At 37.2% G+C, this 24,883-nt stretch overlaps 5 protein-coding genes across 5 annotated transcripts; 2 read left to right on the top strand and 3 right to left on the bottom strand.

Moving 5' to 3' along the window:
* Positions 1,903–3,215, bottom strand: LOC109721242. The gene is made up of 2 exons (XM_020248732.1): positions 2,797–3,215; positions 1,903–2,550 (listed from the first exon to the last, which is right to left on the bottom strand). Exons 1-2 carry the CDS (start codon positions 3,040–3,042, stop codon positions 2,173–2,175), a joined length of 624 nt encoding a protein of 207 aa, XP_020104321.1. The 5' UTR covers positions 3,043–3,215; the 3' UTR covers positions 1,903–2,172.
* Positions 9,596–13,391, top strand: LOC109721240 (ras-related protein RABH1e-like). The gene is made up of 6 exons (XM_020248729.1): positions 9,596–9,831; positions 11,150–11,220; positions 11,418–11,506; positions 11,656–11,767; positions 12,664–12,754; positions 12,844–13,391. The coding sequence occupies exons 1-6, from the start codon at positions 9,715–9,717 to the stop codon at positions 12,985–12,987; spliced, it is 624 nt and encodes a 207-aa protein (XP_020104318.1). The 5' UTR covers positions 9,596–9,714; the 3' UTR covers positions 12,988–13,391.
* Positions 14,295–15,536, top strand: LOC109721239 (lysine-rich arabinogalactan protein 19-like). The gene is made up of 2 exons (XM_020248727.1): positions 14,295–15,119; positions 15,403–15,536. The coding sequence occupies exons 1-2, from the start codon at positions 14,583–14,585 to the stop codon at positions 15,499–15,501; spliced, it is 636 nt and encodes a 211-aa protein (XP_020104316.1). The 5' UTR covers positions 14,295–14,582; the 3' UTR covers positions 15,502–15,536.
* LOC109721238 lies at positions 16,333–19,192 on the bottom strand. Its single transcript, XM_020248726.1, has 5 exons — positions 18,923–19,192; positions 18,748–18,821; positions 17,866–18,001; positions 17,051–17,359; positions 16,333–16,807 (listed from the first exon to the last, which is right to left on the bottom strand). The coding sequence occupies exons 1-5, from the start codon at positions 19,040–19,042 to the stop codon at positions 16,526–16,528; spliced, it is 921 nt and encodes a 306-aa protein (XP_020104315.1). The 5' UTR covers positions 19,043–19,192; the 3' UTR covers positions 16,333–16,525.
* LOC109721823 (eukaryotic translation initiation factor 3 subunit I-like) lies at positions 19,949–23,734 on the bottom strand. Its single transcript, XM_020249619.1, has 9 exons — positions 23,466–23,734; positions 22,758–22,973; positions 22,522–22,649; positions 22,242–22,361; positions 22,020–22,109; positions 21,364–21,450; positions 21,153–21,232; positions 20,334–20,405; positions 19,949–20,221 (listed from the first exon to the last, which is right to left on the bottom strand). Exons 1-9 carry the CDS (start codon positions 23,647–23,649, stop codon positions 20,218–20,220), a joined length of 981 nt encoding a protein of 326 aa, XP_020105208.1. The 5' UTR covers positions 23,650–23,734; the 3' UTR covers positions 19,949–20,217.

Raw genomic sequence — 24,883 nt, 5'->3', positions numbered from 1 at the left:
TTATAATATTTAAATATAATTTACTATAAAATTTATTATAATATTTAATATTTAAATATAAATAATATGTATTAATATAATGCAATTAATAATTTTATAATAAAAATAATATATTATAATATATAACCTATTATATTTATATAATTTAGTTTTAATTTAATTTATAATTTTAATAAAGTTTGAAATTAAATATTAGAATAGCACTATTCCATCAAGATAGTAGAATGGTAAATTTCTTTCTATTCCGGGATAGTCGAAAATAGCAAAATTTGACCGAAATAAAATATTCCGGTCAAAAATTATTTCGTTTGGCAGAATAGTGAGGATAACTTTCGTTATCCCCGTTTATACCGCCAACGAAACGGGGCTTACAACTTACATAGCAATTTTCAGTTCACTATTGCGGGTAAAAGGTGCTTTAATATGATGTTGACTAATTAAATGATGTATAACTCTACTAGACGAAATATTACCGGCACATGCATGAACTATGATATATAGATTTAAAGACATCAGAATTAATACGCTCCTGCTACTATCGAAATTAATTAGCATGCATTAAATGTACGTTCTACTCCACCTAAAAAGAGACGACTCATTACTCGACAATAAAATTCAACTGACTATATATTAATCTGATTTTTAATTAAAAAACTACTAACAGTACGTTTAAACTGTGTGTATAAATTGATCACTACACCCCATAAATTAATATATGCAACTTGTTTCTCATGCGTACATGATCTGCAATAACCATTTAAAGTTAAATTAACTCTTAATTTTATATATGTTAGTTTTGATGCTTCGTGCATATGGTACAGCATTAATTTCAATTTGATCTCTTTTCTCTTTTTTTGTTTAACTAGCTATTATTAATTTTAGCTGAAATTTGAGATTAAACAATCAAGTATCATATCTTGTTTCTTATATCTTTTAATTTGGTGGATTTTAATTACAATGAAGTGCCCTGCATGCCACTGTAGAGGCTTTAATAAATGAACGTGAAATCACCCCCCCAACCTCTTCATTCTGTGTGGCTTTTTTTATATTTTATCCCATTGGCTTTTATAGAAATTAGAGAGTTCTCCCGTTTTCTCAAGAAAAAGAATTAAATAAAATCAGGTGGTATAAAAGAAATATTCTGGGGACTTGAATGTACGTATTTTGTCCATTCGACTGTATCATCAAGTATCGATCGTCCCTAGCACAAGTGTCAAAGGATTTAATAATTGGTATTTGAGATTATAAGTTCGAAACCTAGTTTTTTATTTTTTCAGCTAAATTCATTTTTCTAAAAACAAAGAAATGGTAGCACGCCGCCATCCTTTCAAAAAAAATATATACATCATCAAGTGAATTTTGATATGAGAAACATTAATAATTGAATAGTTATGTCACTCACTTGCATGTCAAACTTTCATAAAAATTATTTAGATGATATATATTTGTTTATTTTAAATAAGTTATTGAATTTTACTTTATATTTTTGTTTGGCCAGCCATTAAAACTTTTCAATTTCTATAATTAGCAATGATGTGATTGCTAATTTAATTACGGTAATCTTTAATGGATGATGCGGTAGATAGTATGAAGATGATTTAACAGCTAAATTAGCTACCACTTTATTCGTCGTACCATCGATTGGATGTAGTTGACACTGCAATTGCACCGTCCCTTAATTAGAAAAATCAAATGGAGTTTAGAGTTTGCTAAGATAACCTAGTCAAAATATGAATTAATGCGACTTAATTACAATAAATTAAAGTTACTTGTACAATCAAAGATCAACTTTGCAGTGTTCTTCGTGACCAACAGTGTAATTTACTTGATTACTAATTACTAGATCTCTCAACTATAAACTTTGCGATATTTCCATTTGTGCAAATAGGATAAATACAAAAGTAACAAATTAAATTTTTTTTTTTGCTTTTCCACAATCACCAACTATAAGTCTTATTAATAGAAGATGGTGAATCTATTACACACTGATATGTAACCTACGAACATCCCAGATGGACTTAAGACCTATACCTTTTTTATATATATTTACATCACAACATGTCTCTCATTCTTTCTATCTTTCTCACTTCCAATTTTACTTTTTGTAGTCCTATATAATTAATTAACCTCTACCGAATTCATAATACCAAAATAAATTAGCTCTTAATATCCTCACAAACATAAAAGTTTAAACCCGGGCTTGTTAAGTGAGCCCTGGGAATTATGGCTAGGTGGGTGCACAAACTTGCAATTTGGACAGGAGAGAGTGGACTTGCACATCATAACCAGCATGTGGCAGCGCATGCACACCGCGGCCACCATCTCGCGGTGGTCTCCGTCGGCCCACGGCGGCGGCGGAGCCAGCAATTTGGGTTGGTTTTGCGCCGCCTTCGGGTTTTTGTCGGTTCGGGTCGGTTTCGCGGGCTCGCAGGCGAGATTGAGCTCGAGGTCCAAGCTCGGGCCCGACGGTGCGGCCTCCTCCGGGCTCTCTCTGGGGTCCTTTGAGGTCCTCTTGTGGGTTCTAGTGTTGTAGAAGTACATCCGGCCCGACTGCGATTAAGAAAATTAATGAATGATCTCTTAGTCATTACAATTCTAATTTATAATCAAATAATCGTAATAGAATTTGCACATGCAATTAATAAAGAGCTTAATTCTGCGTATCCAAGCTCTTTTTCTTATTATTAAACTACTTTCAATCGAAAGCTGAGCTAAACAGACTCCAAGACGCGCATAAAATTGGATCACGTAATATAATTGCGAGAACTGAAACTACATGTGTATATGTATATGTACCTTGATATCGAGACATCGCTGCCACTCCAACGGTAAGGGAGAGTCGAGGTGCAGCTCGATATCAACTTTCGTGGTCTCCTCGGCTTTCGCTTGCTTGATCCTGGGCTCATTCGCGAACTCATTCGCGAAGAAGTCGCTATCGCTCTCCTCCTCGTCCTCCCACTTCCTTTTCTTCGGCACCGGCTTGTCGAAGCTGCAACACGATCTCTTCTCCTCCGAGGAGAGGGTTGTTTGCAACGACACCATGGATTGCGATCAAACAAAGAACCCCTCTATGTGTGTGCCTTAAATTAAGTTTTGCTCTCCTTATCTCTCTCTCTCTCCCTTCTCTCTATCTCTATTTGCTGTGCATAAGAGTAGCGGATTTTGGGTTGCTTTTATAGGGCTGGATTAGGAGGCCCATTTAAGAGTAGAGAACTACAAGGAAGGATCTAATTGAAGAGCCTTTAAAGGGTACATTGGGAGGTGTCCACACACACACACACACACACACACACACACACACATCCCCACGCTCTTTGACATGCATTAGAATTCTCACCAATTGGGATCAGGTCACCTCCCTACCAATCCCTTTCCCTCACATGTTTCTCAGTGTCTTGTGGGCTTTGCAGTTTCCCATCATATCACACTGCACAAATTAGAAACTAGCTAAAACAGATAAATGAAAGCTATATATCCATCCCAAGCTTCTTATTAGACATTGACCGGTCGGAATCCGACCGTCCGATCGACCGTTTATTTTACTTCGGATGCGTCGATGCGATCGGATGGTTTACGGGTCAGTTTTGGTGGTGATTTGAGCATAAGAGAGGGTGAGAGAGAGGGGTGCAGGATAAGGGAGGTGAGAGTAACCAAAGGGGAAGTGTATACAGTTGAGGATGGATTGAATGCCTTAGCTTCTTTCATAACTCCAACTTCCACTTTTGGGTCGCCCAAAGAGCTGCAAATTAAAGCACTCCAACACCCACTTTAAACCCTAATTTAAAGCAAAAACACCTCATGAAATAAATATGCACACCACACCCCCCTCCCCTCTCTCTCTTCTCAATAACCCCTTATTGAATTCTTGGTGTCAGATCTCCAAATTACCCATTTATTTCTCTTGAAATTAATGCACATGCCATTCATTGCCATGCCCTTGATTAATCACCACACTTGGTAATTTAGTTATGGATGATTAAGAGGAGGTCAGATTTGTTAAATATAAACAAATTAAAAGAAATTTTGATATTTTCAGAGCTAATTTCAATATTGACAGAGCAAAAAAGGTCTAAATCATAACTAGATACAATTTACCTGTTTCTGGCAATATCGAATTTAGTATTGAAAATATTAATTCCCAAATTAAGAACAACATATTTTGGCAGTTTAAACTTTTAAAGAAAAACAATTATTTTGTGTTTCTTAACATAATATCAGAGAAAGAGATTCTGAATTCGAGTGTCATCAAGCTCCTAGCATTATATTATCTTCGTCCATTTATATTCAAATTCGCATTTTTCTGATAGCTTAAACTTTTGGAGGAAACGATTGTTTCGCATTCTTTATTAACAAGAATCTTCAACAATTTATGGATTCTCATGTGAAACATTTTCTTGTTGCTAATTAAAACCAACCCTAATTAGACAAGTCAAACCCACTTACATTTCTACTTTGTATACATAGCCTTATGTTTAGTTTGCACTTGTATTGCTATATACGTTGGTCCCATCGATTATTTGATTCGTGAGCAACGGAACAAATTTGACTGAAATAGGATTTTCGTAAACAAATTATAAGCGCAAAAAGGGTGTTCCGATGCCAAAGCGTTGTCCAGTTTCTACTTATTCAATGAGTTGTCGGTTGTTCGAAATTTTCAATTTGATAAGTTTAAAACCATGTTGTTTGACCACTTAATTTGCATGTCCAAGTATAACATGATCATTAGATCGCCCAAGGAAAGCAAAAGTGTTGGCTATAAACCTCTACCTAGTTTTTGTTTCACAAATTTTTTTTTATACAACAAAATAAAAGAAATATATATTCTTATCGACTGTGCTAACAATCGTGAAAATTCAATTTGCTTTATAACGCCAAATATCCAAACAAAGTGCAAGCAAACAAAAATTTGTGGTGAAGTTTGATGGACCATGGTTTAGTAAATCACATTAATTAAGCATCGACTTCAACAAGCTCAGCCATGTAATTTGGATTCACACATTACCAAATAAAATTCTTCCGCTGTAGGAAAAGTCGCGGTTCGCGGTTCAGTAATACCTAATTCAGACAACTTAATTGTCGTCGCAAATCTCGGTTTATGTATTTCAAACTGGTACTTTGCACTGATGACCTAAACAACTAAACTCAACCACGCACGTTTGGTTATAGTACTTTGACTTGCTCAAAAACCTAGCAAATGAACGGGCCATCATTTAATGATGGTAAAGAAAAAAAAAGAAAAAAGGGCAAGTCATGATGTAAGGTCTCTTTAATGATAGTATGTTCTGGTAATCTAATTTTAATAACACTATTGAATTGCACAAATAGTCCACTAAGTTATTGTGTATATTCTAAATAAAAGAAGGTTACAAATCATAATCCTACAGATGAGGTAGATCATAAGCTCCATATCTAGTAAACGATAGATTCATGAACAAATAGAATAGATCCTTCATTCTCCTCTTTGGTACTTCAATGACAAACTCAAGATAAACTCAAACACTACCAAGTTAGAAACTCTCCTAACTAGAATTAGATGGTGCACAAAAGTTGGGAGGACCCCCAAGCATCTCTAAATGAGAGCATGGGTGTTAGGTTAAGCTAAATGGAGTTGTCAAAAAGCTCAATGGGAAACTCAATACAAACTCCATAACATGACCAAGATAGTGTTTCAAACTAACTAGAAGTAGTAGGTGCATTTAAGTAGGAAGAATCCTTTAGCACCTTTAGATAGGAGCATGGGAGGTTGGTAAAGCTGTGGTGGTGTCAAAGATGATGGCATAGGAGTGCTTATTTGAGCAAATGAGACTTTAATCCAAATATTACTATTTTGGAGATATATTTGCTTGGACCTAGTTCACCACATCAGTCATGAACCATCCGTTGATCAGCCATCCATATCATCTTTAGTTCTAATTTTAGGTGCATTTGCAATTTATCTTATGGTGAATATAAAAATAGAATTAGGACACAGTATTTTAGTTTCCACCATAGTTGTCACGAACCATATGTCAATCAGCCATCTATTATTACAACTTCAATTTGAATTTTCACTAGATTTTAAGAATTAAACGGCAAAAAAGGACTATAATTTATTAGATGATGTGCATAATAGTAGAATAAGAACAAAGCATGTTTTTCAATATATATAAGTATCAGACCTACGGAAAAGCCCTTGATAATCCTAAATTTAAAAAGCATGATGATTTCAAATTCGAACCTTGGGACCGTTTGGATTCTCACAACGAATGTCAACGAGATGCTCCAACAGTTTAGTGACAAATCACTATGTACTACTGAGATCATTATGCAGTCCATAACTGACGTGGTAGACGATGTCGAGCCAAATAGTTTAGTCGCAAATTTAGTCTCCTTCAAAAGGAGGGGCATTCTTGGAATTGAACACCTTTGGAGCCAGTAGGGAAGTTTTATCCTAATATATGTGTGTGTGTGTGTGTGTGTGAGAGAGAGAGAGAGAGAGAGAGAGAGAGAGAGAGGCTCAACATTTATTTAAAGCATGAAGGAGGAGGTCATAGGTCATTTGGTTCAACTCCACCTGCCACCATTAACTCCTCTTGAATCCCACTTTAAATGCTCAGCTCCAAAAGATAGGCTCTCCTTTCCCCACCAAAATGCCATCACTCCTCGTCATCCCCTCTTTTTATGTTAAACCTAACCCATATCTATATACAGAGAATTAGGCTCGAATGATTCTAAAAGTAAACATGACGATCAGATATCAAAATCGACGAACAACAACAGTTGAACATGATCTAAGATATTTAAATTTTTAAGTTCTAAATTTTATTTTATTTTTTCTATAATCTGCTTAAGTCTTTAAATGGGTTGAAAAATTGACGATTTTTAATGACTAGTATTATAAGATGAATTTGATACTGCTTCACCACTTGGTCAATGATATAATAAATTTATGAAATTTAATTTTTTTTAAAAAAATTAAATAGTCTAGATTATATTTAACAAAGCTGATTATTGATCCTGATGTTCTATCGGCGAAAATAATGTAAAAATAAACAGCTTCAATTAATTCCAGAAGTATTCGGGCCTCTCTCTCTCTTGCCTTTTAGAAAACATTAGGCATTGCACGACACTTTAGAATAAATTCTCTAAGCTACTCTAGTGACTAGAAAAGGACCCACCAACAATCTAATTTAATTGTGCAATTCCAGTAAGGTCGAGTCACGTTAGGTTATAGGTTAATGATCCACACAAGGTGCCCAAGTTACTACAAAATGTAAATAAGGCGCTCGTATTCTTCGTCCAAAGAAATTAACCATGCACATTTAAGAAATTAATTAAATTGGTAAGAAATGAGGATGTGGATTTTTCATGGTATATTAGTATATATATTTTCTTTTAAAACTATAAGAGTTGGATTTTACTCTAATTTTTTTCCGAAAATATATAGTAGGGAACTTACTTTTGAATTTTATAAAGATTTGCTTTTTTTTTCTTTTTCTTTTTTTTGTTTGAGTTGCTTCTCTTTGGTGTACTTAGAGGAATTAATGTTGGAAGTTGGATGTCAATATGCACAAGTTTGTATGATTATATCGACAGTTGGTAACTTCAACTAGATCCGTCGAGACATTTATGGCGTTTTCAGTTATTGATGAAGAGTCCTTGGTTTTGCCCTCTTGTTTAATTATACTGTTTTTTTTAAGAGAAAAGTTTTTCTTTTTTGAAATAAATTATTAGCTGATAATATGAAATAACTAGCTAGATTCTGAACTTGAAACCTCAGTATTAATTATTAAACTTTGGTGGTTGGTACCCGAGACCCAAGTTCGAATCCTAGTTGATTCACATTTCTAGCTAAGTTTATTTCTAAATAAAATAAACGAAACGGGTAGCGTGCTACCTATCTCTCAAAAAAAAAAAATATATTAAACCTTTTACCACTTACATTATGAACCACCTCTTATTTATATTATTAAGAAAAATTTTCTATATAATAGATATTTTATAGAGGTTTACTAGAATATTATCAGTAGTAAACGGCTTAGTTTACTACCGATTTGTTTTCAATGATAGAACTTTCAAATTAACGATCGGCACTGTTAAGCACAATTTAAATCATTTAAACTATCTGAAAGTCAAATTTAACCTAAACAAAATCATCGTAATGCTGCAAAGCATGTGAACAATTTTTCCTTAATTAACATTTTTAAATTAAAAATTATCATATTATTATTCTTAATTAGAAATCTACAATTCCACATGGCTCAATAAAACTGGTGGGATAAGACATATTCTGTAGAATATCCATTGTATATACAGTGGCTTTTCTTCATTGCTAGGAGTGGTGGAATACAATAATCTTACTTTCAAGCTAGCTTCGGGCAACTCGTGCACGTTGCTCCCGCAAAACTATTTGATACGCTGATGGCACATTGCGACGCACAGTTAAAATAATTAAATTAACGTTTACTATATGTAACTATTAAAACATCAGCGATCTTTAATGAGACATTTTTCGAAAAAAAAGAAAAAAAAAAAAGAAAAATTCGAGGCAGGCTGCTGTAGGAGAAGAAATTAAATATTTGATCTTGACAGGAAATTTCTCATGCATTTATTTTTTTAGTCTGGCCCAACATGGTTGAATCTACAAAAACTCTAGCCAAACGAACCAAGATGACTAAGTTGAGCTTGAGCCTACCTTTTACCTCTCTTACATTCTTTCAAGAGGCATAGAAGTCTATATAGGGTTGTTCGATCGCGAAGCTGTGTCAAGATTCTCTTCAATTTTGTTTGCAGTCGGCGACCATTTTACATATTTATTCATAATTTTCTTCATGTATATAAAATCTATAAAAACTTTGTTCGTGGAAATAATGGCGTGACTAGTGAGTCTAATTATGATTTAGGAATATGGGGTATACTTCCATACTGAATTGTATTATATATATTATTACTAGTATAATGAGCCTACTATATAATTCTCCTCGTGTTAAAATACTAGTATAATGCGCTAGTTTTTATTAATTAATGTGCTAGTTAAATCTAATTAAAATAGATAATAAAGGTTAAAAATTTAATTGCAAAAAAGAAAAAAATTAGAACCAAAATAGAAAACCATATAAAGGCTAGGGACTAATAGTACAATCATTTTCTAATGAATGGCCTATAAAAAGGATTTTTTTTTTTTTTTAAACACAACCATATGGGAAATGTGTAGTTGGGCCAACATACGCATTTGTGAACCGAATTGAACTTGACCCACCAAAAATAGGGCCGGATTACATACCCATTGGGCCTTAAACCGATCCATTAAGAATTTCAACCCAGCTAACGCACGCGTTTTGCTTGACCACGTATGCCACCTCAGCATAGCGATGACGTTATCACGCCCCTTCACGGCTTCACCCAAACATGAAACATTTCCAATAATAACGAGAGACGTCATATAAAAATCGGTCGTTAGATGACGTGGCAGTATTTTATTGGTTTAATCTCTTCATTGGTGTTTTTTATTAATAGCAAATGCACCTCCGCTCTTGGCGGGCACTCGTTTGTCCACGGGCTTCTTCCTCCTCCCCTTTCCTATAAATACCCAAAACCCACCAAAATTTCTCTCTCTTTTGACGCTTAACCACGACGTGATCGATCTCTTTTTCTTCTTCCTCTTCTTCCTCGCCATTTTAGATCGACAGAGAGAAGAGGAGAGGAGAGGAGAGAAAGAGCGAAACCCGAACCCTAATGGCGGTCGTATCGGCCCTAGCGAAGTATAAGTTGGTGTTCCTCGGGGATCAATCGGTGGGGAAAACCAGCATCATCACCCGATTCATGTACGACAAATTCGACACCACATATCAGGTGATTCGTCCCCTTCTCCCTTGCATTTGATTTCGATTTCATGTTCGGTATGCCAATTGTGACGCGAGTTTGCGGTTGCTGTATTAATTTCTATGTTAATTTAGCGAGAATCGTGTGCTTTTAGGGCGGGATTGGGTATTGTGGGATAGATCTAGGATTGTTCGAGATTTGTGCGTTCAAGCGACATGGATCTACTGATCTGTTGGTATCTCATACTAATGTGCGCATTTGTTGGGTTGATTCACGTAGATCATGGCGGTGGAGCGGCGATTCTGATTTCATGTTCTATGATATTGACCTGTTCCATGCTACGACCTAGATGGAAATTTAGCTGTGAAATGTTGTATTTATAGTTATGTATCACATTGCTGAAAGTCACAAGAATTATTGTAAGAAACTTTTCGTATGATCTCTTGGTTGACAAATGGCCTTTTATAAATGCAAATTATGATACACAAGGAGATCATGATAATGATGTTCGCCGTATTACTTTTAGAGAGTAAACTATATCTGTTTGTTTCCGGCTTAACAGCTGTGCCGAATGTCAATTATTCCATGATCTCAAAAAATTATTGAAATTTGGTACAAGAAGAATTCAATGACCAGTGTCCTCCGGTAGCCATTTTTAGAACAATTCCTTGTGCATCTGGTAACTTTTCGTAAGAAATCTAACATGCCCGTACTAGATTTCATGTTGTGCAAATTGGGTGCTTCATACATGATATTGTGATGCTGATTATCCAGATATTAGAAAATGCACTGAGAACCAGGTAAAGAACAGGCTTTGGAAACTCAAATTTTATATGGAGTCAATATCTATTGCAGTTTAAGTCATAAGAAGACGGCAAAACCCGGAACCTTTTCTACCTTAGAACCACAATGATATAGTCATGAAATTCAAAGATGAGTTCCTTATTTTGATAAACTTCGCTTCGACTAACGCAGAGGCCCTCATAGATACAATGTTCTTTGCATCAAAATAACTTTAGAACCATAATGTAATTGTTGATGTGGGGACCTTTGCTCCATTGAATGCTAACTAAGTTGACCACCTACAGCTGCCCCTGTACAAGCCTCAGAAAATTTTATATTAGAATTTCTGTTGTGAACAGTTTCTTCTCTCTCTGTCTCCTCCTCTTTTCTTTCCTAGTTAGGATGTGTTTAATTAGAGGAATTTGGGGCCTGACATTAGAGTCAAGCACCTGTAATTAGAACAAAATGAGGTAACTGTTGAAGAAACTGTGAAAGCATTACACACTTGCCCTCTTTTCTTTACTTTTTAATTTACTAATCAATTTATGGCTCTATTAATTTTCAGGCTACTATTGGCATTGATTTTCTCTCGAAGACAATGTATCTCGAAGATCGAACAGTTCGCCTGCAGCTCTGGTACTGTTGCTGTTGCTTTCTCTTGTCAGCTGTCTGTTTTTTTTTCTTCTCCGAGAGAGAGAGAAGAACAAAATTTTTTACTTCTAGCAGTTTCAGAGTATTTATTAGCAGGAAAAATGACTAGCGATATCTTCACATAGGACTAAATGGAAGATACATGTTGGTAGTGCTTAGCATTTGGATTTCATATTCTACAGGGACACTGCCGGACAAGAGAGATTTAGGAGCCTCATTCCAAGCTACATCAGAGATTCTTCTGTTGCAGTAATTGTCTATGATGTATCTAGTAGGTCTTCTTTTTTCCTTTCTTGAGGTTTTCTTAGTGAAATTCTTAGGCCTCATTTTTCATTGCTGCCCTTTTCCCTGAGTTTTGTTTTATCTCAATTTGTATACTTCGTGTCTTAATACTTGTTCTCATGTGCCTTTTCCCTGCAGATAGGCAATCATTTCTGAACACCACAAACTGGATCGAGGAAGTTCGCACAGAACGGGGTGGTGATGTTATCATAGTCCTAGTTGGAAACAAGACAGATCTTGTTGATAAAAGGTGATTACACTAAGGGCTTGTTTGGTTCATCCATTTTGGGTATGGAATGGAAATCGGTTTTATCAAATCCGGTTAATTTTGTTTGGTTCGCATGAATCGGTTTGGGATTCCTATTCCGGACTGGAATGGGAATGACCCATTAGCCTTCAACTTGATTCCAATTTTCTAGCCCGGATTGAGATTTCATTCCGAAAGCCCACTAAGTTCTCGAAGCCCATGTGATCATCCCACCCTCCTTTTCTTCACCCCTTTCTCATCAAAAAAAAAAAAAACCTATCCTCTCTCAAAACCCTATCCCTAACCCACATCAATAAAAGTTTTTAAAAATAAATTTGATATTTTTTTGGAAAACTTATTAGAGAATAGTATTATATTTTNTTTTTTTGGAAAACTTATTAGAGAATAGTATTATATTTTTCATAAATTTTAAATAATATAAATTTAAATTTGAGAGTAAAATTAGTATTATAGTATCCTATAATTTTTTTAGTTTATACGAACCAAACAATGAAATGTGAATAACTCATTCCAATTCCCAATCTACAAATAAACCAAACGTCTTGGGGGAGTGGGCCATTCCAATTACCATTCCAATTCATTCCCATTTCATTATCCATTCCAATTCCACCTTTGAACCAAACAAGCCCTAAATAGCATCTTAGCAATTAAAATAAAAGGTCTTTTGGCTTGTTAAAGTTCTCTTTATGTAGCGATTTAGCAAAGTGATTAACACTCTGGTGCAATTAACCCTTCATTGATTTAAAGAAGCATTCTACATGGCTTTGTTTTATATTTGTGCTGTCCTGTGCCTGCATGTGTCCATTTGGATTATTATAAATTTTGAACTTAATCCTTCACAAGATTAATGGATTTTCCTCATTGCTTCATGTTAAAAGGCAAGTTTCAACTGAAGAAGGAGAAGCCAAGGCCCGAGAATTCGGTGTCATGTTTATTGAAACCAGTGCAAAAGCAGGATTGAACATCAAGGTTAATACATGCTATTATCATTGTTTTGTAATGTTAACTAAATTCTTAACCAAGTTCTTATCAAGTGATTACAATTAAAACCTTTGCAGCCACTGTTCCGCAAAATTGCTGCAGCCTTGCCTGGGATGGAGACTCTCTCATCAGCCAAGCAGGAAGACATGGTGGACGTGAACTTGAAGCCCACAGTCAGTTCATCGCAAACTGTGCAGCAGTCAGGGGGATGTGCATGCTAGACTCATCAAGCTCGGATTATAATGTCATACATAGAAAGACAAAAAAAAAAAAAAAACGGTTTTGTTGTCCCAAAAGGAGTTATGCATATGCTATTATAAGATTCAACATAGCAATATCATACTACCTCACATTAAATATCTAAATTTATACTATAGGATCCTAATCAATCTCCTATTCTTTTTTGGTTTGGAACCAAAGCCTTTGTTCTCTTTTTTCAGTGTTTTGTCCGTGTAGTGAAGGTCTTCATTCATGCCAATTTTTGTTGCTCCTTTCCTAAAAACTGATCTTTTTTCTTTTTGGATACAGTATTATATTTCTGTATCGGTTTTTACTGTATTTATATTTTCTTTTGGAGTAGGGGATATGAACTGCTTTTTGGTTTATATGCTTGTGCAGATTGATAGATTATTTGGTATTCCATTTAATTCATTGATTCAGGTTGCCTACTAGAATGTTCATTAATTCTTTTTTGCTTAGGATGTATTTGGTTCCACGTAAATATGTGGGAAAAAATTTCGGTGAAAAAAAATTTTCGGTGGAAAAAATATTTTACGTCATTTATATTTGATTTGTAGGAAAAGAAAAGTAGTTTACAATTCTTTAGTTGAAAGAAAAAAAAAATTTATAAATAAAAATTATTATATATTTTTTTTTTTATTTTACATATTTTATATTATTAATATATAATTATTATCATATTACATATATTAGTATTATAGTTTATATTTATAAATAAAATATATTTAAAATATATTATGCAATAATTAAATATATAATATAATATATAATAGTATATATTTAATATTATAAAATAAATTACTAGATATAAAATATTATATAATAAATATATTTATAAATAAAATATTGTTTTTAAAATATATATACAAATATATATATATATATATATTTATATATTATTATTATTATTATTATATATAAAAAAAAAATGGGGGAGAGAGGTCCACCGCACGACCTCTCTCTCGCGGTCCACGAGGTGGGGTGCGTCTTGTTGACCGCGCGCCCGATAAACCCGCCCCTCCCAAGGCCGCGAAAAATGATTTTCGTTTTTGCTCGAATAGCTCGTTTTGAGCGGAAAATTAAAAAAAAATTTCGTTTTCTCAGATTCGTAAAAAAAATTTTCACGAAAAATTTTTTTACGGACAAACAAGCATTCGGAATTATACTTTTTCACTGAAATTTTTTTTCGGAGCGATTTCACCGGAAGCCAAACAGGGCCTTATTAGAGATTGCTCCAACCCTCCTACCTCTGTTCTCGAAATGGAAACCAAGTACTAATCAATAACTTTTTTACTTTGTTTAATAGTCGGATTTGACTCAAGTCTCGAAAGGAGTTACGCATACGCTGATTCGAGCAATCTCAGCGGTTGAATCGCCTCAACACAGCTACCAATTAGAGCAATAAACCCCAGCCAGCACCGTTGGATCACGACCTCTCACGATAAATCTGATCCGTTCGATTGCTCCGCACAATCCATCCTCTCTATATATCTCCCCCTTCCCACTCTTTTTCCCTCCACCCTCAAACATTTCAAAACACCAATCCAGAGAGAGAGAGAGAGAGAGAGAGAGAGAGATGGAGTTCCTCAAGAAACCTTCCCCCTCCTCCGACCCCCGCTTCTCCACCCCTCCCCCGTACATGGCGGAGCTCCGCATCGAGAGCTCCCCCTCCGCCGTGGCCTTCTCCGAGCCCTGCTCCTACTGCGGCAGCCGCAAACGCCGATGCCTTCACCCCGCCACCACCGCCCGCAAGAAGCTCCTCGTCCTCGAATCACCCCCCTCACCCTCCTCCTCCGCCACCTCCGCCGCCGACGCAGGGCTAAGCCCCTCGCTGAGCCCTCTTCGCCCGTGCCCTGGCTCCCCCTACCTCCGATCCAAGTCCTTCCCCCCCGCGGCGTCTCCGAGCACGTCGTCCTGCGTCGTCGATCCCCCCATCGCCAACCCCGCCGCCGCCGCGATCTCGCCGGATCCGAACGCAACGCCTCACCACCCGTGCTGCACTCCGATCCCTCCGATATCGCCCCCCGCCGCAGCACCAGCCACTCCGCTCCATCGCTCGGCCTCGTGCGCGGCGGATCACGCGGTGATCTCCTCCGCGGAGAAGAATAAGAAGGCACGTTTCTCCTAATCTTCAAACATCTTTTCCTTTTTAATTTCACTCGAAATTTAATCAACTGATCATTCCCGATCCTCCATCCGACCCCCATCAGATGGTATATCCTGTTTTTTTTTCCCCTCTCTTTCTTCTATTCCTTTAGTAATAAAATTCTTGATTCGGTAACATGGAAAAGCAATTGCCACGCTATCTGCTCTTTATCACCAATTTGCCACTGTATATCGTCTATAGGATAAAAAGGGTAATTCGGTCATTTCGCTACATGTCCTGTGGTTCGCAGGAGCAAGTGGATGGCGCCGCAACGGGAGCGGCGGTGCGAGTGAGCGTTAGCTGCGGGTGCGGCGTCACCCGCGAGGTCGTCTTCGTTCACAGCCGTTGAGATGATCCCCACCGGATTCGGCCACGATTCACGACCGTCCATTTCTCGTCGTAATCTCCTTCGCTTCTCTTTCCTTTCTCTCTCTTTTGCAGAATAGCTGTGAAAATTAGATGATGATTAAAAAAAAAAAAGAAACCAACACACACCCTTTTGATGGGCGGGTTGACCACGAAAGAGTCTCACGTAAGTGGGTTTGAATATAATGTGCATAAAAAATAAACCTGTTGGTAAGAGAAACGGCAGTTGATGTGCTTAGATGATCTTTTCTGATCCGTGTTGATGGGTGCTTTCATGATCGCTTCTTTTCCTAGGGAGAAAGGGATCAGTGTACCAGACCAATTTTCCATGGTATAACTGTGTAAACAAATTTTATGCTTCTTAACGAGTAGAAATGAAGAGTTAAAAACAAAGATCAAGAGACCGTTTACTAGCAAGTAGCAGAATATAAGCTTCTTTCTCAATTGTAGAATAAAATAAAAACATATAGAACTGACCTAATGTGGACTATGATTCAACGCGGACTATTTAGAATCAGTTACTAAACCTTTAGTTGTACTATTTTATTTTTTTAATTTGAATCGATCAATGATATTTTAATTTTTAAATTTAAATATATCGTTTATCTTTCCAAATGTAATTTTTATAACTATAAATTTATTAAAATAAATAATTAATTTAAATTTTAAAATCTAAATACTGTTAACAGACTAAAATCAAACAAATTAAAAAATTAAATAGTAAAATTAATTTTCAAAGACAAGATAGTTTAAATAATTTTTATATCAATTTATCAGAAACAAAAAGAATAAAGCCAGAGAGAGAGAGAGAGAGTTGAGAGTGGCAATGTCAATCTATAGCCAAGAAAAACAAATCAAGTTTGATAACAGAGTAGATAACTAACACTCCATTCAGCTGTAAAACTAGATATATGACCAATCACTCGTGTAGAAAAAGTTCACATAAGATGAAACCACCGATCATGGTCCTCACGTTATATCTCTGCCACAGAAATTAGAATGTCAATTCAAACTAGCGTGATGCTGCTTTCGCCACCGGGAGGCTTCCGTACACCGCCAAAATAGTCCCGGGAAGCAGACTTTTCATCACCAAAGATGTCGCTGCCGCTCATTTCCTTCAGCTTCGCCACGCTCAGCGGCTTTTCCGTTGATCCGGGAGGTGCGTCTCCCTTGAAGACATTGTTTCCGGTGAGATCCGAAAACTTCTGAGTGTAGATCTTCTTGGCGGTTTTGTTAATCACAGGCTCCTCGGTCTCACCAATCAAGAAGTTGCTCGGGCCTCCTGCCGGCTGCAGAGTGAATAAAATCCAAGATAAATAAGTGAATAAAAACCAAGATAAAAAACAAGGCACCACCTATCATGACCTGCCTCTGTGGCGATCGGATGCATGATTATAATCAGTATGCTTCAGAGGCAAAACAGACCATCCTTTTTGCTTTAAAAGAGGAAAAGGATGCATGATTATAGAACGATGATAACGGTTCCTATATTATACATACTAGTACAAACGAATTGGCATTATCTTACTCACGTTAGAAACTTTCACGGATGTATGCAAACTGCGAGGAGCAGGTTCTCTAACGCCCTCGTCCTTCGTCTTGAAATCCCTTGCTGCTGATTGCCGGGGAGAATCTTCAGTAGGGGGCCCAAATATGCCGTGCCCACCAAGTTCCTTGCACTTTGCATCAGATATTTGTCTTTTCATCGAGCTCTCAGACTCGACTTGCAGAGTTCCACTTAGTTCCCGCTGCTTTGCCATCTCTGCCACCGAGGTTGGCTTCTTCGGGGTAATGCTCCCGTCGGTGCTGAACGAGATTTGGCTGATACCACTAATTGTTTGCTGTGTTAAATGAACGGATGCATTTGTAGTTAGATTGGAGATTTCCGTCATCAGTGCAAGGAAAATTGTGAGCGAACATAAGGAGCTTAGATGCACTAAACAAAATGGCAAAGGTGATGCAATTTTTTTTTAGAAAAAAAAAGTTAAAAAGAAATCGGCTGTAGTAACTGTTGCTAAGTTGTAAAGTTCCAAATCCATCAAGAAGGTTATTAAAAAAAAAAAAATGGTGAATTTGTACATAACAAAATGACCAGCTTACAGAACAGTTCACTCTTTGGCCTTCAGCACTTTTACTCTCCTACCAGCATATAGATGGCAACTGTTAGAAACCTTCAAATCATCATAACCAATTTTCTTGTATCTCGTCTTCAAAAGCTGTCATGCCTAATTATCATTAACACATGCATTTCCTATTTTACCTTTTCTCAAATGAAATTTCTCCTCCGCTGCATTAAATAACAGATATACAACAAAACCTACTGTTCTAGTTGATTTGAAAGCCGCACCTGATAAGTTGGTGAACTCATCCTGCTATTAGGAGTTGAGAAAGCACTTTCAGAATCTGCTGTACCATCCGCACTCCCTGCTGCAAATATGCCGCTACCAGTCATTTCTTTCCACTTGTGACCTGAACAAGGTTTCCTGCACAAAACAGAAGAATTGTAACAGCGCTCTTAGATCATTTATTAAAGTCCGTGCTTCATAATTAACGAGTAAGATTTTTTTGATGCCCTAAGCCGACATTTATCTTCAGTAAACTTAAAACAGTACATAAGCAGTCAATGTCCCGTATTCTCCAGTATTGAGAGTAAAACATTCATACTAGCAGATAATACAATTGTAGCAGTTAGAAGGGCACAAATGAAGCATCATAAACTTGCAATTTCATGATCTTATCAAGTGCATGCATTGTTACGAAAAGAATAGGTAATCCGACCCATCGACAAGATGCCATTGGAAGTATCAGCACAAATTATCAAACAACTAAAAAGGTGTAAAATTTGACAAAACAAGACGATTCATCCGACAAAAGATGTAACACTAACCCTAGAACCAACACTCAAGCTCGACTCGATATCTCACCTCACCTCTTTGTTTAAGCTTCACCAAAACTATATTTTCTTCATATAGCTACTCGACACACTATCGACACACTATGAAGGGTGCTTAAGCAGCCCATGTTCAGTATACTGTATAGTCCAACATAAACAACCATAACAGGTTAGAATAGCACAAATTTCGCATCACAAACGTCAATGCCATGAATCAGGTTATAAGTGCATGAATTGTTATGAAAAAGAAGGGGCGATCACATTCCATGAGTAAAATTAGGCATAGGGCGGAGTCAGAACAGCAAACCCTAGAATATCGAGCACCAAATCTCTCACCTCTTGTTCAAGCTCTCGGCCTCCTCCTCGCTCACCTGGCCCCCGAACACCACCTTCCTTATCGCCTCCGAGGGCTTCAGAATCCACATGAAAGGAACACGAAAGCCGCCATTAGCGATTAGAGAAGAGAGGAAAGAGGTCGAGAATCGACATTGACGGGGATCACGAAGCTCACCTGATGCGGCCGCTGCGACCCCCCCGCCGCCGCCGCCTCCGACTCGGGCGGCGCCTCCTTCCACGTCAGCAGATCCGCCGTCGAGGTGTGTGGGTTCCGCACCGGAGCGCTCCTCTCCATCTTCCTCGCCCTCTCTCTCTCTCTCTCTCTCTCTCTCTCTCTCTATGTGAGCTTAGCTTGAGTGGGAAAATGGCGGAGTGTGGCTCCCTCCCCTCTATGTTTCTCTCTCTAAAGTAGGGGAAAACTAGGCGAAGTGTGAGCGCTCGATTTACGGGGAGGGTTACTATTCCATCTTTTCTCTCTCCGGATCTGTTCACCGTAGGTGAGCGGTAAGAGGATCCATGATCCATGATTTCTACTAAAAATAATTTTTTTTGCTGCGGATTTGTGAAAATGAGCGGGCGGTGAGGTTTAGGTGGTGGGCGTATCACACGGGGAACAGCTAGCACTAATGAGGGCAGGTAAAGGGGAGACTGGGAGAGGTTGTTAACGTACATTTTTAGGGAGTTTGAATTTTTGAATTCATTCGGCACCGGTGCCGCGGCGCTGCTTGTGATGTGGACCATAACATCTTTTCTTTTATACAAAATTTTTAAATGTTATACACAGTTTAAATCTAAGGAAATGGTGGTACGTGAAAGAGTGTTCTTCTCGCTTGTGGAATCACACAAAGAAAAATGAGAATATGGTAATCAAATATCAAGGACTCTTTTCCTTTTTTCTTTTTATATAAAAAAAGGGGTCATCTCGAGAGCTTTTACGCTAGTACACAGCACCAAAATACCATACAACATAATCCGTTTTCCATTGAATCCATTCGCGAAATTGATTTTCTGCAAGATACTTCCGCAGAGCGTTCAAGCGGCACGCAAGCAGAGGCAGCAAACGACAAAAGAAATAGAAAAACCAGTAAGTTTATATAAAGAAGCATCCACATCTCCTGGGGGCAAATTACTTCAAACGGTCAGCAAAGATTATAGATCATCTAAAGACTAATTAAGTTAAAATAAACCTACCCATGCTGCATGTTCCAATAAGTGGAATTTCTTTAACGGTGCAAACTCGCAGCAGGTAATATTCTGAAGAATTTCAAGAAGCAACATGACCAAAACATGAAGTAGAAGCTCACTAGAAATTCTTTACATGTACAAAATTCAACAAAGTCCAAAGAACAGGGCTTATTACATAAGTATAAAGACAAAAAGTTCGATACTTCAAACTACCACACGGCAAATGACGGTTCTTCACTTGTCTGTTCGCTATCAAGAATGTAATTTGCATTTTCACTCACTCACTCACCTGAAAGAAAGGGAACAATTCAATATCGAGAGAAACATATTTGATTAAATGCTTTAATAGAAAGTCGAAAGGAAACAAAGGTACACTCCTGAAAATGCCAGGCAAGACTTACATCTTTATGTTGAAATAGTCAGGGTCAAAATGATGCAGCCTAACATAACCATCTTCACCGCCGCTCGAAAAGCTATTGAAAGGAATTGAAATGTTAGAGACAGAAAAAGATGCCATAAAGATAAGATTAAAACAAGCTCTAAACAACAAAACTTTGTGGTGCAGAAAATAAGAAAAAGAGAAACATTATATATATATATATATATATATATATATATATATATATATATAGCATTACAAGGCAAGTAAACAAAATATCAGTGCTATCAAAATCCAGTTTAGGATACTTTCTCAGAATAGCAAAATTGGTAATAAAACTGGTTAGCTTAAGTTTCACAAGAAATGATAGCTAAAAAGTTCGCAGAATGATAATATCAAATTGTTACAAGAAGCCCACTGTAGTAAAACAGTCAAAAGGCACAGCTGCACGACAATACATATAGAAGCGAGGAAGATCCAATTTAAAATATCTCCAAAATCCACATCAATGACGCCTTGGAAGATCACTAAAACTGAACAATGTAACAACGCCAATAAATCATCTCAAAACAAGAAATTTCGACAAAAAAGTTGACAAGTAGCTCTCATATTCTCAATTGTCCGCATAAGTATTTCAACTTTCTCAGAATAGCGTATATTGCCAATATAATTGGCTATAATCATTGAGCCACTAATGCAAAACCATAATCCATTGGTACCCAAAAGAGATTGACACAAAAAAATACATTGTTATAATGCATTGAAAAAATTATTTCTTTTGGTTGATGAAGAAATTTATAGTTTATCTAATATAAGCAAAGAAAAGAATGAGAGAAAGAACCTTCTTCCATCAGGATTGAACGCCAAAGAATTTATTGGTCCAAAATGGCCCTTCACACCCCCAATTTCTTCTTGCAGAATCTGTTTGTGTATTAAAAAAAATTGTTATTTTCCAATGTTTTCTCAAATGCAGGAAACTTGACACTCAATACCATGAAGATTGAAGGAAATCCTACAGAATGAAAAAAGAGAAAAAGAAAGAAAAGGCTCACCTTGTGAAAAAACTTGGCCTCAAATTTACCTGCACGACGATCAGTCGTCGTGACATGTGAGGCTTCTTGACCACCACCAATCACAACCTAGGAGAAAATTATAAAAGAAGCCAAGCTAAATAATAGAGAACTTGGTTCACATGAAAAAGTAGTAACAATGCGTACAACAGAAGTCAGCTGAACAAAATGACATACTAGTTTGCAGTGCACATGAGCAATAAGCAGATTTAAAACTGTAATACAGCAGGCTTGCATGGCCATAAAGGAGTACATTTGCAACATGCAGAATTGAATGACATTTGAAAATTGCCACGTGGTCTCCCAACAGAGCCACAAGTTTTTCATCTTTTGTTTGCTCCGGAAAGCAACCAAATAAATCAGAATATAGATGCAAGAGTTCACTCCACACAGTCAATAGGCTATGTTATCAAGATAAATCGTAACCTTCTTTAACCAGACGAATGAATTTTTATGATTCATTTACTGAATACTGATGAAGCCTATCTCCGAGTGAATGCTTCAACCAATTGGTTAAACAGAACAGATTTTTTTTTTCATTTTCATTCGGTTTGATTCTCATGTAATTCTTAAATTGTCGACAATGATCTTACAGAAGCTTGAAGTGACAATCAAGATTAAAATGTTTAGGTGCGTACATGATCAAGGAGGGGAGATATTGCTACAGCATTGACAGGGCGTTCACTCGCATACGTCTTCAGAAGAGTCAGCGTCCTTGCATCCCACAGCTAACCAGAATAAATAAGAAACAAATAAGAATCAAACAAAAGAGACTTTAAGTTGGTGGTAAGACACTCCAAAGACAGCTACTCAAAAAAAAAAAAAAAAAAAAAAAAAAAAAAAAAAAAAAAGTTTATCACCTTAGCGGTTTTATCCAGGGAGCCTGTGAGGAAATGAGAACCATCTGCAGATTTTGATAGTGAAGTTATTGTTTTCTGATGGCCGGACTCCTGATCTGCTTCCTTCAAAAGCTTTCCGGTCTGCACGTCAGAACGAGATAAGAGTGAAAAGGCAATTGACAGAAAATTGTGGAGAAAACAGCTACTAATAAGGATAGCTCTATGACGTCCACAAATGCGGTACGCAACTGAAATCGAAAATACGAAAAGACACAACTAATGAAGGAACGAATCTACACACCTCAGAGTCCCAAATACGTAACACTGCATCTTCACCACCGCTTATTATGGTCTTATTGAGCGGCCCCCAAACAGCTCTATTGATTCTTCCCTGAGGTCCCTTAATTGTAAGAACAGATTCACTAGTCTCTGCAAAAAAATTACAAGTATATTGCTTTACTACAATCAGTACATGATCAGAGGGGAGATCAATAATTTGCACTAGTTTAGTATATGAACAAAATGATAACTGCATACGTTGACTAGAATCTTTGGCAATTTGTTTGACTTGGATGGTGGACGGATTCCCCATGAACGGATCTGTGGTGATAACGGCAAGCTTATCGCCGACAGAAAATTCCACAGCCCTGGCCGGGGAATCAAAATTAAACGAATACAGTTGGGCTCCGGTCTGAACATCCCACAGCTTTACTGTCTGATCAGCACTGCCCGTAATTAGGCGAGTTGAATCGCCTACACATAACAAAAAAATAGTTTTTGATGATTTAGGATATATCAAACACTAAAAACGGAATTTTTAAGATGCAAAAAGCAAAAAAAAAAAAACAATCATTGTTATCTTTACTGAAAACCCCAGCCTCCGGATATGTTAAATAGAGTTTACATGTAAGATATTACTAAGCTTAAAATAATTATACTTCGAGTTAGACTACTTTACTGTACTACTAAATACAACAAAAGGAAATAACAGATAACACTCTGAACCCACTACATAAATCGAGCAAAACATATTACGATCACTTTAAAGCAGCGTAAATTGCGTAAAAAGCAACAAATCGAGAAACGGAAAAATGGCATCTTCCTCTTTAGGATACATAGATCGGCCCAACGCCCACGGAGAAGCGAATATGAAGAATCAAAAGGAAAGGTAAGCCAAAACTAATGCATCGAAGAGGAGAAGAGAGAAACACCGAAAAGAAGAAGAGGAGGAAGAAGAGATCTTACGGGAGACGTCGCAGCACCAAACGGCGCCATTGTGGCCGCGGTAGGTGCCGAGTCGCTCGCCATTATCGGCGAACCACACGGTGGGCGTGTGGTCTTTGGCGCAGGAGAAGAGGAGATCCCCCTCCCTGTTGTACCTCAGAAACGTCAGGGGCCGCTCATGCCCCTTCATCAGTATCGGCCTCATCTCTCCCGCCTCTCCCCCCTCTTCTTCCTCTTCCTCTTCCTCTCGCGGGGAACGAAGATCCAAAAACCCTAACCCTAATAACGAAGGTGCGCGAGCGGAGGCGGTTTGCGTCCTCATATAAAAAGGGTGGGATCTTGGGTTACTGGGCCACATCATCCATGCTGCGGGCCCTAAAACTGGGCCACACGGTGACCGGCCTGAAGCCCGTGGGCCTTATAATTCTTTCACTTTATTATTTATTCAATTTTTTTGAATAATTTTTTTAAAATACTATCTAAAACTTATACCGTGTGCACATAATAATTATATACAATTTTATAAAATTAATTCTAAAAAATATAAAAAAAAATATAAGCTAAAAAAAATAAAACACTGGATAGCCCAAAACCGACATGGCACCTCGGGTCAAACCGGTGTGGATAGAACACAGATGCGATCCATTCAGTATTGGGCCGGACCTTGTCAAGTATGGTCCGGACAAACATGGTTCGCATGGCGCCGATGAATGTGTGTATTTTAGTTCAGCACAGTCGACATCATCTTAGGTGAGAATTTCCCACCAAATTTGAAGACCAGATCCGATTCGACCCGCTTTGAATTGGATTCTCTCTCCCTGATTAACTTAGTTGGGTTGGGTCTATTTCCCTCGAGAGTTGGTTAGTCGTAACTCACAATTCAGAAGCAGTTACACATTTTGTATCTCGCAGTCATTGCAAATTTAAAGTATCGTAGTTGTGACTTCATTTGTTGTCCAATAATTTTTACAGTTTATTAACAATATCGCACGCATATACTAAAGCAAACTCATAGCTTGCGGTAACACAAGATTAGATTTTTCTGTCGCCATAATGCGGTGCGATGCGAGTCCAACCGCAGCCAAACTGATCCAGATTTTGCAACCATTTCGCTTCCTTGTTCGTTTCTTCAAGGTCTACTTAAAGCTCTGGCTTTTGGGCAAAGTTAGGTGAGCTAGATTCTTTTTAAAAGTTTACGTTCTCACTTATTTCAAACTCACTCCGAACACCTGCAAACATTTTATTTTTGCCTGTTTCATGATTGGAAAAGGTGTCCTTAAAGTGGATATAATTGATCATTTATCCATTAAAAATCAGCTCCATTGTTGTTCGCAGCCTCTCCTGTGGATCACAGCAAAAATACATTTAAGTACGATAAAAGAGTGCAAAAATTTATATTATATTTCTTAGGAATAACACATTCCGTAAATTATAATGAT

Source organism: Ananas comosus, linkage group 15 (genome assembly GCF_001540865.1).
Source record: "Ananas comosus cultivar F153 linkage group 15, ASM154086v1, whole genome shotgun sequence".
Taxonomy (NCBI): domain Eukaryota; kingdom Viridiplantae; phylum Streptophyta; class Magnoliopsida; order Poales; family Bromeliaceae; genus Ananas; species Ananas comosus.
This window is presented reverse-complemented; position numbering and strand designations above follow the sequence as displayed.

What these genes read in the sequence shown, in the direction of transcription:
- LOC109721238 (XM_020248726.1), bottom strand. Translation starts at nt 19,042, where the DNA reads ATGGAGAGGAGCGCTCCGGTGCGGAACCCACACACCTCGACGGCGGAT. An exon ending in GGTCGCAGCGGCCGCATCAG is followed by an intron (nt 18,822 to 18,922) that starts GTGAGCTTCGTG and finishes TGGATTCTGAAG; the next exon opens with CCCTCGGAGGCGATAAGGAA. An exon ending in TGAGTTCACCAACTTATCAG is followed by an intron (nt 17,360 to 17,865) that starts GTGCGGCTTTCA and finishes CATTTAACACAG; the next exon opens with CAAACAATTAGTGGTATCAG.
- LOC109721242 (XM_020248732.1), bottom strand. Translation starts at nt 3,042, where the DNA reads ATGGTGTCGTTGCAAACAACCCTCTCCTCGGAGGAGAAGAGATCGTGT. An exon ending in AGCGATGTCTCGATATCAAG is followed by an intron (nt 2,551 to 2,796) that starts GTACATATACAT and finishes TCTTAATCGCAG; the next exon opens with TCGGGCCGGATGTACTTCTA.
- LOC109721240 (XM_020248729.1), top strand. Translation starts at nt 9,715, where the DNA reads ATGGCGGTCGTATCGGCCCTAGCGAAGTATAAGTTGGTGTTCCTCGGG. An exon ending in ACAGTTCGCCTGCAGCTCTG is followed by an intron (nt 11,221 to 11,417) that starts GTACTGTTGCTG and finishes CATATTCTACAG; the next exon opens with GGACACTGCCGGACAAGAGA. An exon ending in AAGCAGGATTGAACATCAAG is followed by an intron (nt 12,755 to 12,843) that starts GTTAATACATGC and finishes AAACCTTTGCAG; the next exon opens with CCACTGTTCCGCAAAATTGC.
- LOC109721823 (XM_020249619.1), bottom strand. Translation starts at nt 23,649, where the DNA reads ATGAGGCCGATACTGATGAAGGGGCATGAGCGGCCCCTGACGTTTCTG. An exon ending in TACGTATTTGGGACTCTGAG is followed by an intron (nt 22,362 to 22,521) that starts GTGTGTAGATTC and finishes TCTGACGTGCAG; the next exon opens with ACCGGAAAGCTTTTGAAGGA. An exon ending in TATCTCCCCTCCTTGATCAT is followed by an intron (nt 21,451 to 22,019) that starts GTACGCACCTAA and finishes ATTTTCTCCTAG; the next exon opens with GTTGTGATTGGTGGTGGTCA.
- LOC109721239 (XM_020248727.1), top strand. Translation starts at nt 14,583, where the DNA reads ATGGAGTTCCTCAAGAAACCTTCCCCCTCCTCCGACCCCCGCTTCTCC. An exon ending in CCGCGGAGAAGAATAAGAAG is followed by an intron (nt 15,120 to 15,402) that starts GCACGTTTCTCC and finishes TGTGGTTCGCAG; the next exon opens with GAGCAAGTGGATGGCGCCGC.